Source organism: Tetranychus urticae, chromosome 1 (genome assembly GCF_039701765.1).
Source record: "Tetranychus urticae isolate SD_2017Ah chromosome 1, NJAU_TeUrti_SD_1.0, whole genome shotgun sequence".
Classification (NCBI taxonomy): Eukaryota; Metazoa; Arthropoda; class Arachnida; order Trombidiformes; family Tetranychidae; genus Tetranychus; species Tetranychus urticae.
In genome coordinates this window covers 9656674-9673490 of record NC_142958.1, presented here as the reverse complement: position 1 = coordinate 9673490, position 16817 = coordinate 9656674, and the positions used below count along the sequence as shown (strand labels likewise).

Below are 16817 nucleotides of genomic sequence, written 5' to 3'. Positions count from 1 at the left end.
TATCATTCACACAATTCCCAAATCTTAGAAAATTCAAAGAGTTCCATTGAAAATTTCACCAATCAGAAGCCTAAATATAATTAGTAAAATTATGATCAGAATTTGAATTTTTCATTTCTGAGTAAAACTACAATTTACTGCAATCGCTGAATAAGTGGAACATCTTGGATAAAATATTAAAAGATGTTTTGTTTCTTTAAATCAGTGTATCGATTGAATGCTATTCACTTGCAGGTTCATCACAATGAATTGAAAAATCAATCAAAAGGTTCGCAGTTGGGTTCGCAATAATGAATAACAAATGTAATAAAAATGAGAAAAATAATATTTAAAAATATCAAAGTGTTTGCAATGAAAGCGAATCTTCCTTTTGCTTTTACATGTTTTTCCCATAAAAAATCAATCTCTACAATTGAATGTATTTCTGGTGCAACAATTAGTCTAAACACTTCGTTGACCAACCTAAGTGTTGAATCGTTGTTTAAATGTAACCCGAAATGAAACAAAATTGTTGATTAAATTGTTGATCTTTTGAACAGAAGCAATGTTGTGTTATTGAATAATGGGAGCAAATAAAAGACCTGAAAATATTAATATAACTCCTGGTTCACCTGGTTTAATTGTGCCCAGTTGGTTGCGTCCATTAACCATCCTTCGAGTGTCGAGTTGGATCTTGTGCAGCTCAGGTGTAATCTGGCAAATTGTGTCCGTTTCTAAGATTTATTTTGAATACACAACTCGAGTCGATATCAACATTACTGTTCCATCAAGACTTTCAATGCCAGCAATAAGTGTCTGTCTTCATATACTTTACGATAAAAAAGTGTTGTCAAAATTTTACTCCCCACCAGAGTCGATCCCTTCCAGTTTAGCTTCAATACCATTTCACATTTTGTATCAACTGCCAACATCCAAAGTGAAGATAAACTGTACGGTTCCAAACAACACTTACGAATTGCCCAAACTTGATCCTGAAAAGGGTTTCGAGTGTGAAAATTATTCTCCCGTTTTGGTAACAATTCACTTTACCGAAGGAATCAACTTACGCAAATGTTTCACCTATTTTTTTCGCAATGCAACAACCGAACCATTTGTTGTTCACTACGCCAATGCTAAAGACTTTTTCACCGTTGATTTAATTTCGGATCAAAACAATTCCGTCTCGATTTTTGTCCACAATCCCATTGAGGTACTCTTGGTGAGCGATGCTGATACCTTCACCTTTCATACAAACTCAACTGCAGCGTTGGTCCTTTCTTCGTCTAAGCTCATAACCAAGCTTTTACCGCCTCCATACCGAACTGGCTGTGAAACTTATGACAATGAGCTTTACGGGAGAACGGGTTGTATCTTCAAGTGTCTCAAAGACAATGCAAGGGAACGATGTGGGGTTTGGCCTGCATCAGTTCCAGCCGATACTTGGGGAAACTTTTACTTTATTTCCCCTGATGATCAGTGTGATTATGGCAGGGAAAAGAAGGACGAATGTGCCCAGAAAGACATTTGTCCAAATCAATGTTTAAACCTTTGGTATACAACAACTTTGGTTTCGGTGCAAAAACAGACTGATCTCTCCAATTTAACTCGAATTGTGGTTCGGCGACCATCCGAGGTTGAATTTACTTATATTTATGTACCAAAAATGGATAAGATTGAGTACTTTTGTTTTGTCGCTTCTTGCTTTGGTATTTGGTTGGGAATATCGTTCATTGACTTTTTAGAGTACATTATTATGCTATTAAAAGGCAAACTGGATCCACCAAAACCTCAGATCAAAGTTCTAACACCAACTTACATCTATTTTCTTCGTGATAGACCAAACTCATTGCGATCGATCATGTCAATAATGTGAAAGATATTTGCATTGATGGTTGTTTAATGTTAATTAAGCATTTAATCAACTAATCATTATAATTAATTTTAATTAATCACTTTAACCAACAACACAATTTAATTAGTTACAATTAATAGACTTCAAATGTTATAAATCACGATAAAACAAAATTGAATGATTGTTACATAATAATAAAAAAATTTTGGTTAAGTAAACGAAAATATTGAACCAAAAAACACTAAGCAATGCAATACAATGTTGTAAATTGCAGTAAATAAATCGCAGAATCAACTAATTAGAATAGTCTGGGAAGGGCTGGAAAATTACTTGAGCATAGAATTGCTTGACCATAAGGGTCAGTTGAAGTCAGAAGGAACATGTGAAGTAGTTAGGAGGCAACAGGTCACTGGGACAGGCATAATAAATAGCCTTGTTGAATGAACCAAGGATCAAGAAAGTTCTTGTTTCAGCAACTAAACAGGCTAGCCAAAAAGTCTCGATTATAAAAATTGCTATTTAAGCAAACCAGCTCATTGATGATTTAAACTGCTTCATACTTTTGGATCAGTGGTCACTCAATATTGACCCATTTTTGCGCCTTAAAGGGTTCGATAAAGGAGTTTAAACAAAGATAATTTATTATCCGTTTATTTAGTTAGTGCTTTGTTTATAATTTTTAATTGTTGAATTTCTCATTGCAATATTAAGTTAAACATATATCACATTGATGACACTAATTTTACCAAAGATGGCAACATTATTTGTCTTTCAAGCTAAACAATAGGCTTTGCATCAGCAGTTAAACAGACTTGTCTGTTGGTGCAATGGTTTTCATTTATGCATCTTAGCCCTAAATTTGTTTAAATTGTTGATGACAATGATAATTATTATGTGAATTAAATGAACAAAAGTGGTCCAAGTTGAAGTGAAATTTATCCAAATATTGGAAAACAAACAAACAGTGAGTGAAACAAGGAAAAGGCAGAAAAATAATGCTCAGGCCTGATACTATAAACGTGTAAATTGAAGTGTTGAGTGAATTTAAATTGTGTGTGATTCTAATAACAAGGGTAAGTGAAAATGTACATGAGAATCGGATGCAAATTACTCCCAAGTAAAGTTACTTTTGATTGTGAGATGGTAATCGAGTTCCATGTCTCACAGGAAATTTGGCCAACAGCAGCAGCAACACCAAACAAAATACTATTACTCTTTCTCCTACTCTTCTGAAAGGCCGAGGTAAGTCAAAGGCAATCTTTATATTTAGCATTATTGTCAGTGAAAATGTTTCCCTTCAACCTGACTTTCTTTTCTTTCTTTTCCATCTTCTCATAGATATCAACGGAACGCAACGTGCAGCAATAGTATACCGCTGAACCAACCGCCTTGGCCGTTCGCCTATCCCATTCAATAAAACTATGTGAGTGTGCCGCGCCTCCCTCTCAACCTTCTTATGCCTTCTCACCCTCGTCTATTCTCATCACCATCTTCTTCTTCTTCTTCTTCTTCTTCTTCTTCTTCTTCTTCTTCTTCTTCTTCTTCTTCTCCTTCTCTTTTCTTCGCCCTCTGCTTTCTTTTCTCTATTTTTCCTCTTCATATTCGTCTTCTTATTTCTCATCATCATCTTATTCTTTCTTTTTTGCCTTCATCTCTTACTACACCTCCTTTGCTTGCCATCAAATTCACAAGGTTTTTTTGCTGCATCTTGAAGTGAATTTTTTTCCCATAGAACTTGTAGCTTTTCTGAGAATCAGATTAATTAAATAACTTGTAACCAGTATTTGTAAAAACTTATTGCCACAATATCGAAACTTTGCTGCATCTCTTTTGGCAGGAAACTGAAACCTCTTCTCACAACTTTCATTTCACTGTTTCACTTCAAAATGCAAAACCTCATCAAATGTCTAACTGTTATGCATTAACTTTTAAATTAATTTTGTATCTTTATCAGCAGAATCAAGATTGAAGGTGGATTACTTAAGCGATTCAAATCTGAATGAAGTCTGAGGGTCAAATTAGACTTGGCATTGGTGAAATCAAGAGCCATTGGACAGAGCAAGAAATGAAATCAATGAGAAACTGAATTCAAAGGACAACTTGCTGCTGGGAAAAAATGGTCGATTCATCTGATTACCCATTGGAATTGCATCTTTTATTTGTTATTTTTGCATCAAACGCCTGCCCATACACACATACCAAAGATATGGAGGCTTAGCTTATATCGAGCAAAGTAATGATCATAATATCCTGAACCATGTCCTAATCTAGAGCAATCAGGTCCAAAAGCTGCTCCTGGAACAACCATAAAGTCAAGTCCGCCTGTATTTGGATAACATTATTTAATTAGAAACATTTATAAATTTATATTTTATAATTGAATATAAATAAGTCAACTGTTGGCGACTTCTGTGAGAACTTGTTTCTATTATTTAATTAGTGATAGATTTAACAATGGTAATGACATTGGTGGACCATTGTTGCACAAATGTAATCAACCCATGAAAATAAGTTGAAAAGCAATTCAGAGAAATCTCATGAGAAAACATATTCACTGTTCTTATGGGACAATTTTAGTTTTGACTTTGTACAAGCAACTAAAATCTTGTTGATTGTATAATTGTATTGCTATAAAGTTATACTTTTTACACTCTTGATTCTCAGAAGTACAATTAGTTGGTTCACTATCGTTCATGAAAATTATATAATTGCAAATTATCAAACAGAAACGTGGAAAATAATTCACAAATTAATCTCCAAGAATTGGCTAGACGTTTATGAGAATCAAAGAAGGTTTAATTTCTCAACTGTAATTGTACTTAATGTGATTGTTAACCCTGATTAGTCTCTCATCGATCCTTCTATTAATACTTTAATATTGTTTGGGTTACGCTTGGATAAATAGATGAGTGTGAGAGCCAATCTTGTCACAACCACAAACAATTTTGTTAAATATTCAAAGTCTAGTAATGATCATGTAGATTCTCATGATTGTTTTAATTGCTAATATACTGAGAAGACTACTCGCAGAATCAATCCATCAACCGATTTAATAGGGGTAAGATTAGATGATATTTAGTATTATATCATAATTTTCAATTGTTTTAGCTTATTTGCTATACTAATACATAATAGTTAAGGAGATTATAAAAGGATTTAAGGTTAAGAAGAAACCTGAACAAAAATGAAGACAAGTGAAAATTATCATGTTTTGTGTATTGGTTGATTAACATTTTTACCTGTTTTTTATGAGTATATTTATTGATATTTTTATTAGAGTATGTAAAGACTTGTTAGTAATACAATAACAGTAATAATAGTGAACACGGATATAACTTCACGGACCGATGGGTGAGAGGAGAGGAGAGAGAAGGAGAGATGAAGACGATGATGATGTGGATGATGATGAGGATGAAAAGGAAGAAAGGGAAAGAGATTAACGGATTCTCGTGAGAATAATAAATGAATAGAAAAAATTCATATAAAACATGAATCTGAGTGGATAATCTGGTGAAAATTAATGCATAATTAAAACAAATGAAAAGTATTTTCTCCTTATTCAATTAGCATTTGCACTGTCAACGCAATTTGACATGAACACACATTTGACAGATAGGAATTTGTTGAATATCAAAATAATTATTTTCATGAAAATGCATATTTCCCAATTTTATTTGCATTCAGTTGAAATGTTAATCTTGAGTGAATAATAATGTAGATGCAAAATTGTAATACGACTCTTGTTTATTCAAAGCTCAAATGGCTTATCTAATATGTAACTATAAAAAGATCAAATTCACGAATTAACAAAATGAACAATATCAGTTTGGTTGATACAAAATAATCATTGACAAATCCTTATTAAAATGCTCAAACAAGTGACTTTTATTGCAACTTTAATAAGACAAATCCATACAATTAAATTTACCAACGTTAAAGATCTTATGGAATGAACTTCTCATTAAAGTGTGAATTGATTATTATGATTATGATTATTAATAAGAGTGAAAAAATGATTATTTTGATTGGTGTGAAAGAAAAAATTATGCTTCATGTGAACATTATCAAAGTCTGGGAAGCGTAAATAGCCACGGGAATGAGATGAAGAGCAAGAAGAGAAGAGAAGACGATGATGATGATGATGATGATGATGATGATTATAATGAATTTGGTGGGAAGGGAGTTTCAATTGAATCTCAGTTAAAATGACAACACACTAATAATGTCTTTAATTTATCCTTGACCACAGAAAGTCTTAAGTGAATCAAACAGAGATGAGTTCGCATGGAAATACTTGGAATCTATCACACAGGAAAATGAAATGAAATGAAATTCTGTGAGACTCTTCTCTGGGTTATTCAAGATGAACATTGACCTCTGTCCATATATGATGTCCTCAGGGTTGTAAAGATGCACGGCAATTGTGTCTGTTGATCCTTTCAACTTCGAGTTTAATGGTTTGCTATCCTTCTCATGGTCCTTTGGGTCGTCGAGTTTAGCCAAAATTGTATGTTAATGTGAGTTGACAGTGAACAAGTGAAACCTACTTAGGTGAGGTTCATAGGTGAATCTTTATGATGTGATACACCCAACAGCACACATAACTTGACCAATATTTGATAAAAGCGCTACTCTCGTTTTTAAATTGCTGGTTATGCGCTTTTCTCACGCTCTCATTCCTTTGCTTTCTCTATCGTCATCTTCATCTTTATCCTCATCTTCCGTCGCTCTCTTGGCTCTTTCTTTTTCTCTTTCTCTTACACTTACTCTCATCCTCCACCTATTCCTCCTTCCCTATCATCTTCATCTCTTCTCACATGATTTTAAGTGATCTAACAAATATAATCGTGGGATTCATGACTATTCATCCCATAGAGTCAAATATGATTGATTTAAAAAGATGAAAAAATTTCAACAGTCACTTGTTTCGACTTGCAAACACTTGTTCAATGCGATCATCAGCACAATTTAATGATCCCTTGATGACCAACTGATCCAATGCACTTGTAAATATCAAATCCTCTAATCAGCTCCACTCTTTCACTACATGTTTCCATCGCTCTTTGACTCTACCATTTTCAACGCTTCTCCAGATTTGACCATTTTTTGTCCACAGTTGACCAACCTTTTTTTGTTCCAATGACCAAAAATGCTCAAAATAAATCGGTAAACGGAAGAAGACAGAGTGACCTGTTGAGGTTAGATGATGGTAAAGAATAGCTTAAAAGGATGATGAGAAAGGAAAAAAAGTCTCTCTCTTTCTCTTTTTTTTCCTGTGAGAAAAGATATAACTTTTTTTTATTATAAGAAAAGATTGAGAAGGTAAAGGTCATGGGTAACCTTTTCTTTACCTTTTCCCGGCGAGTTAAGGTTAAGTTCATTTTTTACTCCATCGTTTAGGCCATCATATTGATTGTTGGTTAATAAGCCAACAGGAACGATAAACAGCAATTTAATTAGTCCAAAGTAAACATTGGCAAGTATTATTCATTTGCTTCAACTGTGAGATTAAACAATTAAAGATCAAGTATCTAATTGGAATCAGCTGTGCCTCCATTAACCATTAAACTTGAAACTTGAATCCTTCAACAGTGTAAACAGCCAGGTTAGAGTCTTTCCCTTTCAATGTTGGTCTGATTGGATTGATTGGGTGGATGTTGATTGGAAAATACGGTTAATTGAAAATGAAAGTCCAATAAATCTCCAAATTAACCTGAATTTGATACCAATAAAGCAATATTAGTTTCACGTTAATAAAGTAAACATTAATCAAAGGTATCACTAAAGGCCGGGATTGTTGAAATAAAACAAACGATTTTTAATCATTATTAATGAAGCTTGGTGTAAAGTTATTGGAAATAAGCAAAATAAATCAATTGAGGTGAAAAGTACTCAATGATCCAAGCTTCATTTCTGGCGGATAAATTCATCTAAATCTCAATATTTAACTTGTTTTCAGTCTAAACAATTTATAATTCAGTCTACAGAAGCGTAGACGTTATTTACGACTCTTTTTATGCTGAAAATGGTACAAACATTGTGATTAACTGATTGCTGAACAAATATAAATCTAGAAATTCCCATTGGAATGAAGTATGAAAAGTGTTTTTGCTTATTCAACTTGAAAATGGTAAACAAATTGCAATTATACTGATTTTCCCAATATTTTTGCAAATGGATTGGCATCATTGGCAAAATTAGTACCAAACCATGGGAATCTAGTTGATCAATTAACCAGCAATTTAACAAAATTTGAAGAGTTGATGGGAAAAAATTGCAGCAAATTGATGCTATTCTAGACTTTTTTTGATAATAATTTCCAATCAAACCTAAACCCAATTTTGATTTTGTCTTGTAAAATCCTTTGTTTCGTTCAACAATTTTTCAAGATATTAATCAAGATGTTAGAGCAAAAACAAAGCAATTATTTGAATTTAAAAAATCTTGGCCATTTCAGTTATTTTTAGTGATAGACTTGCGTCTGAAAAAATTCAAGTTAAGACTAAAATATTGATCTCACCTATTGTTAAAATGAACTGTTTGATGTAGTTGAGTTTGAAGCAAGGTTGAAATTATTATCGATGACAAAAGGGTCTTCCATTGCCAACCTTTCGGTGAACTATGATCAATCAAGCAAGAAACAAAAGATTGAATATTTAGAAATGGTTAGCAACATTTTTAGGTAAGACAAAGACCCAAAAGATTTTAACCGCCAAGGCTAAGAGTTCAAAATCTGCATTCAAATTTTAAGGATAGTTAAGTATACTTTGAGAAATGCATTAGCATAGCTGATTAGATAGATTTTCAAGATTATTTGTGATGATTTAAAACGGTAAACATATTTTCGTTATAACAGCATTTAGTCATCTTGAATCTTTTTGTTAAGATTCTAGTCGACATAAGATTAGCTTTTTCAACTCAAACCTTAAGGTTGGAGGTAAAAGAGTAGATTAAGAAGTTAGATTGAGACTTACAGAATTGGAAAATGATGAAAAAGGAAGATATCTGAATTCCAATGATCGATGGTTGAAATATCCTGATTGATAATTTAATGGAAATACCAAACTATAGTTAAAAATACCAAAATGGTCAAGAGATTTTTATTAATTTTGGGCAAAGGTTACCAATTGGTCCGTTTGATGGCGCTGCAGCTCACTTTCTCACTCAAAGTCAGTCGATGTTACTTTTTGAAAAACAGTTTTTTCAAACGAGAAGTCGGACTTGAAGTTAAAACTTTGTGCTGTAAACTTGACTTGTTTTTGTTAAGACCTGGTGTTAAAGCCGGTTCGGTCCCAACAACATCGTTTAACTTTATGTACTTACAATACGTCAATATGAAAGTGAAAAGTGAAAAAGTTAACTGTGATCAAAATAATGCTAGAAAATTGTTATCCGTCATCAAAAAGGGTGACTATGATGAACTACTGTTATTATTAAGTACCAAACCTGATCTTAATGTTTTCATTAATGGTCAAACAGCTCTTCACCATTGTTTATTACTTGGACGAGATGTAAGATGGTGCCAGCAATTAGTTAATAATGGAGCTAATCCAGATTTATCCAATAAAGATGGTTGGCATCCAATTCATCTAGCAGCTTTTTATGGACTTCATGAATCTTTAACGTATCTTATAACTTGTAAACAACATTTGTGGAAAGCCAATAATGTGGAACAGTGCAACAGTAACAATTAAGCAATTTTAATCTCATTGAGATATAGAGAGGGAGATAGAGGAAAAGCGATAATCCAAATGATCAAACAAGGTAAGTCAAGTCAACGACCATTGAGAGAAAAAGTGAAACTTTTACTTGAAAATCAACTGAACAATACTTGAGATGATTTATTCAAACTAATTACAATCTATGTCAGTTTCTTTTCTACTTTTTAAATTAACACCACCTAATCGATTACCCAATTTTGATCACTGATTAAACAGTTGCCATGGTATTTAATTGAAAATCAGATAGATGATAGTAACAAGGAAACTGTTGAAGCAAAATCATACCCAAGATCTTAAGATTTTACGTTTTCCTGAGATTAAGTCTCAACTCTCATTCATATTTTTTTATCCTCATATTGACAATCTACTTGTAAGTTTTAATCAGCTAATTATGGATGAATAATCTTATCGATGAACCAGTAACATAGTTTATAAACTACTGATCTGGTCAGATATTGCATTCAACTGTTGTTCTGGTTTTCAATCAATATTCAATCACAGTACATTCTACCGAAATTCCTAGGCTACTTTCTACTTCTTTTGTCCGCCTTTATCCTCATTTTTGTGCCTTATTTTAGGCTTGACCATTAAATGTTCATCGCCTTGGGCAAATTATTGTCCACTTTCTTTCACAGTTGAAAAAGGCTTCAAAATGGGCCGAGAAAAAAAACGGAAGAAAACAGTGAGACCTGTTAAGACTAGGAGAAAAGAAGAGGAATTTAGGAAGACAAGAAATAGAAAAGGATGAGAAAGGAACAAAATAAGTCTCTCTCTCTCTCTTTTTCTTGTGAGAATATAAGTTTTTATAAGAAAAGGATCGACAAGTAAAAGGTCATGGGTTAGGCTTCTAATTGTACTAAATAACAGAAAGTATAACATTGAAAGAAATGCATAATAACCGGTTTTCCCATAAATATTTATTCTTTATTAGAAAAATATTCCTCTTAGCAAAAAATTCATCGATGTAACAACAGGATCTCTTTCTTTTTCTCTTTCTTCTTTTGCATCTTTTTCTCTTGCTTTTTCTCCTCCTAGTCTCCTGTCTCTATCTCTGTCTCTTTCTCTTTCTTCTCTTCTTTATTTGAATTAGAGAGTGCTTCTTTGAGAGTGTCTCTGTCTGTTAACTGAGTGATCTTGGTTTTCTTGTCAGTTTATTTTTCGCAGTTGTTTAATTTTATTAATTGCTATATTTTGCTGTACTTTTTTTTATAAATACTTATTTGTTGTCTATTTTTTTCATGTCACTCCAATTATCATAATTATATCCATTCATCATCAATTTCATCAAAATCATCACCAGATTTTACCACATTTTTATTCCTGGTGTCACTGATCAGCTTTTCCTTGCTACTTTTTTTGGTAAGTCTCATTGTCTTTGCTGTTTAGATCTTCACCTTGCTTCTCCTTGTTTTATTGTTTATTTCCTTTGCTTATTGTTGATTTTTTATTTTTAATTACTCCGCATATTCTTGTCTTTCTTGATTTGATATTGATTTAGTCTCATAGTCTGGTTGAAATCCAAGTTTTTTTCTCATCTTCTGACTACTCATGAGATACAAATCATACTGTGGGAAACAAACCCAACATAAACTTAACCCTTGCCATGTCAACTGTAGCCTAATAGCTTTCTATTTTCTCTTCTTTTTACAGTTTTTTCACCTTTATTAGTTGGTCTGGTGAGAAATAAATTTAAAATTTGTTGGTTCATCGAATATTAAACTCTGTTGACACTTTAAGATGGACATTGAATTGTTAAATGTTCAAGCTACATCACCTTTGATTCGAAGTTTGGCTTCTGATGATGATAGTTACACCTTGGATCAAATTGAGACTCATTATGGAACCATTTTGGTTGCCAAGCAAGGAGCCGATCAAAAACAGAATAAACCAGTTATCTTGACTTACCACGATATTGGATTAAACCATGTCTCCAATTTCCAAGCTTTCTTTAATTACATGGATATGAGGCTGCTCTTGCAAAGTTTTACCTGTAAGTTTCTTGCCAACCAAACCAACATTACCTTTTAATAGTTATTGCCTCAAAATCTACCTTGACTTAATTTTTATCTGAGCCACCCGAGTTAGCCTTTTTTAATAGTTGCAGTGTGTGATTTTAATTTTGTATGCAGTATTATCCGATAGGAAATCTGAAAGTCTTTGCGGAAAGTGTTTATCATTTTCATCACAAAAATATTCCATCTTTTAGGTTGTGAATTCTGAATTTTGTTATTTTGTTCTCTAGAGCTAAAATTTGTAACTTTCAGTTGGCTTACTCATTACATTGAAATACATTACCGCTTGTCATCAGTAAATCAAATTAGTGTCAATATTACTATCAAAGACCACCTTCTCCTGTTAGTGTTTTCAGTTATAATTGATTTTACTCAGTTTGACATAATATGATAGGGAAGGATCATGATGAAGCATTAAATTTTACGTAAAAAATTATTGTTGTTTTCAATTATAGTAAAACAACCTGTCTTTAGTTTTTAAAACAAATTTATTGCTTTCAGGTAGAAAGTAGGTAATTACTGGTGAATAGCGGTTTCTCAAGAATTTTATTGCTTAAGTACAATCAAACTGTAGACAGATTTTTATTCATATTTCTCATAATTGATAATATATCGAGTAATCATACCAATAAACATTATTGCGTCTTTGTTGAGTTTCACATTAACTTGCTGAGTATTGTTTGTATCTTTAGCTAATAAGGCCTGTCTGGTTAGCTAATTGTCAATTTTACGTTTCTTTGTTAATTATTATTGTCACATACAAAGCTAAACTGATCGATCAATTAAATTTCCTAGACTAGGTAATTGAGAAAAATCTGGTGACAAAAAACAATCATTATTTTCCTCATGTGTTCAATCGATTGCCAATATCATCTATTTAACCTAGTTAAAAAGATAATTTAATCATCTCCTAGTCTCCAACATTTTGTCGGCCTGTCATGATGATCAATGTAATCTTATTAGCTGAAATTCAGTAATGTCATATTAGGTTAAAAAAGCGTTTTGAAACAACAGGAAATATTAAAAAAAGTAAATCCAACAATGAGAATAGAAGACAAAAATTAAATTATTTATGCTGTTGAACGTTAGCTTCAATGTAATTGAATTATGAAATTCAGTCTGGGGATAAATTTTTAGATTAATATTGAATGAAACTTGATGTTTCCTTTTTTTCTCTTCCACTTTCCTCTTCCTAACTGTTTCCCATTCTTAGTGATTCATATCAATGCTCCTGGACAGGAAGAAAATGCTGCTCCTCTGCCTGAATCGTTTATTTACCCAACTATGGATCAATTGGCTGAACAGATAGAAGCTGTTTGCAAATTTTATGGAATCAAAAATTTCATTGGTTTCGGTGTCGGTGCTGGAGCTAACATTTTATCCCGATTCGCCTTGAGAAATCCTAGTTATGTTGACGGTCTTTTCCTTGTAAATAGTTCAGCTTCTCAATCATCCTGGTCTGAATACATTTACCAGAAGATGAATATTTATTATCTGAATAGTGCAACTTTGGTTGCTGGAACTACATTTCCACAATCTGTTCAAGACTATCTTCTTTGGTACCATTTTGGACGAATCACTGAAGATCGCAATAGAGATCTGATTGAAGTTTACCGTAAATATTTCTCTGGTCAATCCATTAACCCTAGGAATCTTTCTCTCTTTCTTGATTCTTACATTCGCCGCACCGATTTGGGTATTGTTCGAGGAGATAAAGAGAAAAACTTTAGATGCTCAGTTCTCTTATTATGTGCTAATTTGTCGCCCCATGTTGATGATACAGTTGCCATGAACTCTCGATTGAATCCAGAAAATTCAACCTGGATGAAGCTATCTGATAGTGGTATGGCACTGGAAGAGCAACCTGGAAAGGTGGCTGAAGCACTGAGACTGTTCATTCAGGGGTTAGGATATGCTTTAACATTATTTGAAAGACGTCGTTCATCTCTACGTAAAATGAGTCTCAATTCAGATGGAAGGGACAGCAATTCGTCGTCCAGAAAAAACTCCTTCAATCAACTGGATCAACCGATTAACGGTCGTCATTCTGGAGAGGTGCATATTGTTGAGAATCCTATTGCTCAGTGCTGAATAAATTTGTTATTAACATTAAAGTAAACAATTTTTGGTAACCCTATTTTTTGCTTTCCCCGTCACAGTCATCATCACCTTGAATCGTATTTGGTGCCCCTTTTTATCCTGTCGATGTCCGTATGCAACGTGAATTTGAACCAAAATGGCAACAAAGTATGCTTCGATCTCTAACTTCATTTTTATCATCTTTACATAATCGTCATCCTTGTGATTCTTCATCATATTCATCAAATGTCACCCTAAATACCTGTCACCCCATTTGTTCATCAAACCAACACATCAAAGTGGAGCTCACTTGTATTCAACTTTGGAACCAAAATCAACTTCATTCATTCGGTGAATAGGAACAAAATTAAAGTACCAATCAGCCAATTTTTTATGCATTTAAACAATTCTGTACCTTCCTATCAACTCATCAAAAAAAACTTGCACCAATGGCATTTCTATTGCACTTTATCCTCTATCTCTCTCGCTAATTAATTTTATCATCTTTCTCATCATTCCTTACAAAATGTGCTTCCCTAATCCTTTCCCAAATACCAATCCTGACATCTTTCCCTCTCATCTCACCAATCTTACGGTCAACTATAAACCTTTTGTTTTAAAAAGCTTTGCGGCTTGGTTAAAAAGAAACTTCATCATGACACCAAAAACACATGATCATATCTTCAAGAAACCATCTCTATTGACTAAGAAATATTAGTCAAGATATCTTCCTGGAAATTTTTTGTACCTGATGAACAAAAATATATTTAAGTCTGAAAACATTTGTACCTGTGGAATAAAACCCAAGCCGAGTGAAACAAACAACTAATGGGAAAATAAAAGCTAAATATAATGAACAAAAGCAATTACGCCTCAAACTTATGCATAAAATTTTGTACAACTGTGTCGATTTATTCTGGTCTCAACCCATCCCGATGAAAATACAAAAGATTCGCATAGTGAATGGGAAACACTGAAAGCAAAGCAAACAAGTGGATTATCAAAAAGTGATACTTTTTGCAGAATGTTTTATCATGGTTAAAGATTAATATCACCATCATGAATTTGGATTTGCTTTTCAAGATAATTCATGAGGTAATAAAACAAGTTTTCAAGAAAATCGTTGTAAATTTTTTTCTTTCTCTTGCATCGCCATTGTTTTTCTCAGTGAAAAAGGGAAATCCATTGAACAAAGTGAGAGACGTAGATGAATCTTCCAATATATTCATAACTATATTTTCAAACAAACATTCATAAAGCGCCACTCTCGCTTTTAAATTGGCGGTTATGCGCTTTTCTCACGCTCTCATTCCTTGACTTTTTTCTTTCTATCGCCATCTTCATTCCTCATCCTCATCTTTCCGCCTTTCTCACTCTCTTTTTCTCACTTCTTCCACTTATTCTTTCCTTTCTATCTTTTCACATGACTTAAGTGATCCAAGTAACGTCAACCACATCGTGAGATCATTGCCTAGCACCCCATAGCGCGAACAAGTATTTAAGATGATTGATTTTGGAAACGTTACAAAATGAACAAAAATATTAACTCAAAACACTGATTTGAATGAATAAACCTGCTTCAAGTGAACCTGAAGTACCCAAAATTGCCAATTATATCATACAAAAGCAAATTACATATCATCTGATGAACCTTAATGGTGGTTTAATAAACAAATCAGTGTTTCAAAATTGCAAAAACATTAACAATAATGATGATAACATGATAACATTAACCATAACAGTAGTTGAGAGTGATTATTGAAAAATATCAAATAGCATTTATTTATGTAACATTGTTTGACTAAACAAATGATTAGTGTTTGTGAAAATTTTCATCATTAAACAACTAATGGAGTTTTCAAGTTGAGTAAATTTAATTTTCTCATGACAAGGTTTGATCTCACAATTTAAATTTGATCATTCCATTGGAATTAACATCTCTCATGCAACAATGCATTCATTTTCAACTGGACATCAAACCTTGACCATCTTTGCCTGATGATGTAGCCAACATTTTACCTGACTTCAAAAATTCGCTGTCATTTTGGTTAATGAATTCACTTGCAACTTTTCAGCATATTTTTCTATCTCATGGAGCAGAAGAATTGGCGAGATTAATTCAGCAACTGGTTCATTCATTGTATATCCTATTCAATATAAACAATGGACAAGTTGGCCAAATCAAAGATAACCCAAGACTTGAAAGACACTTTGGTTAAACGTTGAACTCATTGGTTTCTGTGGTTAATTACTCTCAGTCTCACTTGGACCTGGCAAAGTTAACATGAAAGGCGAGTTTTCCTCCTGGACTTTCCAACTTGTTAAGCATATTAACTATGAAATGGGTTGAAAACGGTGCAATAATAATTTTATGGATAATATGCAAATGATCAATAGTGAGATTACCAAAAAACAAGCAAAGCTTTGCATTTTAAATCAACTTTGTTACTATGCTGGGTTCAATGAGTTTTTTGTTTATAATTTTTATTTACTTTCACTCTTTATTGTATCACAACTTAATCAACTCAACTGGAAATCATTAAAATATCCATTGAACTTTAAATTGTAACACTTTAACCGGACAGCCAAGTATTAATACATAAATCTTTATTCCTATAGCAAATTGGAAATGACAATATTATTATAAATTACCAAATTGTCGTCTTTATTAATCTATCATTCAAAACCAGTTGGATTATATAACCTGTATGCATTTATTTATACAACTTTGCATGGGAAATTATTTAAGATAATATGAATTACTTTCCTTATATTAGTTAATGTAATAGTTTCAAGTCAAGTTACACAGTGAGTTGAGCTAATTATAAATGTACCATCTAAACCATATTAACTGAATTCTGGATTGATTTCAAAGGAAAAGCATTTTGTGATTTATTTGAAAACAAAATTGATGAGACTAGACTAACACATGAATTTTTGTGCCTTTTACTGTTTTGATTCCTGAAAGGTTCCATTAAAGTTCACTTTACATTTCCAAACTCTTTTCAGGAAAATGTTTCTCAATGAGTTTTGAAAATTCTTTTCACTTTTTCACTTTTCTTGAACATCTCTTCACATATTTGAAATATCTTTTTGTATTATGAGGTGAGCTCAGCTTTTAGATTACGTTTGATCTTTCCAAGTGTTGAAAACCAATTATCAGTCCGACATCTT

The 16817-nt window shown here is 32.8% G+C and overlaps 3 protein-coding genes and 1 long non-coding RNA gene across 12 annotated transcripts; 3 read left to right on the top strand and 1 right to left on the bottom strand.

The window, feature by feature from the left end:
• Nucleotides 1–408: 408 nt before the first annotated feature.
• Nucleotides 409–4488, top strand: LOC149094537 (uncharacterized). Of its 3 annotated transcripts, XM_089270329.1 has the most exons (4): nt 409–2904; nt 2999–3073; nt 3170–3254; nt 3786–4488. In XM_089270329.1, exon 1 carries the CDS (start codon nt 563–565, stop codon nt 1850–1852), a length of 1290 nt encoding a protein of 429 aa, XP_089126455.1. In that variant the 5' UTR covers nt 409–562; the 3' UTR covers nt 1853–2904; nt 2999–3073; nt 3170–3254; nt 3786–4488. The 3 variants fall into 3 exon arrangements, with proteins under 3 accessions (XP_089126455.1, XP_089126456.1, XP_089126454.1); XM_089270330.1 differs by having other exon boundaries at nt 409–3073; nt 3789–4488; XM_089270328.1 differs by having other exon boundaries at nt 409–3073.
• A 1204-nt stretch (nt 4489–5692) lies between these two features.
• LOC149094536 (uncharacterized) lies at nt 5693–9098 on the bottom strand. 2 transcript variants are annotated; one of them, XR_016201050.1, is made up of 5 exons: nt 8956–9098; nt 8806–8896; nt 8352–8450; nt 7183–7544; nt 5693–7104 (listed from the first exon to the last, which is right to left on the bottom strand). It is a non-coding gene; the product is annotated as an uncharacterized LOC149094536 (long non-coding RNA). The 2 variants fall into 2 exon arrangements; XR_016201049.1 differs by having other exon boundaries at nt 5693–7021.
• Nucleotides 9049–14763, top strand: LOC107370072 (protein NDRG3). 6 transcript variants are annotated; one of them, XM_089270325.1, is made up of 5 exons: nt 9049–9595; nt 10853–10911; nt 11203–11542; nt 12778–13619; nt 13724–14763. In XM_089270325.1, exons 3-5 carry the CDS (start codon nt 11290–11292, stop codon nt 13736–13738), a joined length of 1110 nt encoding a protein of 369 aa, XP_089126451.1. In that variant the 5' UTR covers nt 9049–9595; nt 10853–10911; nt 11203–11289; the 3' UTR covers nt 13739–14763. The 6 variants fall into 6 exon arrangements, with proteins under 6 accessions (XP_089126451.1, XP_089126452.1, XP_089126449.1 ...); XM_089270326.1 differs by lacking the exon at nt 10853–10911; XM_089270323.1 differs by having other exon boundaries at nt 12778–14763.
• On the top strand, nt 9166–9525 carry LOC107370046 (notch-regulated ankyrin repeat-containing protein B-like). The gene has a single exon (XM_025162454.2). The coding sequence runs from the start codon at nt 9166–9168 to the stop codon at nt 9523–9525; it is 360 nt and encodes a 119-aa protein (XP_025018222.2).
• Nucleotides 14764–16817: the final 2054 nt, after the last annotated feature.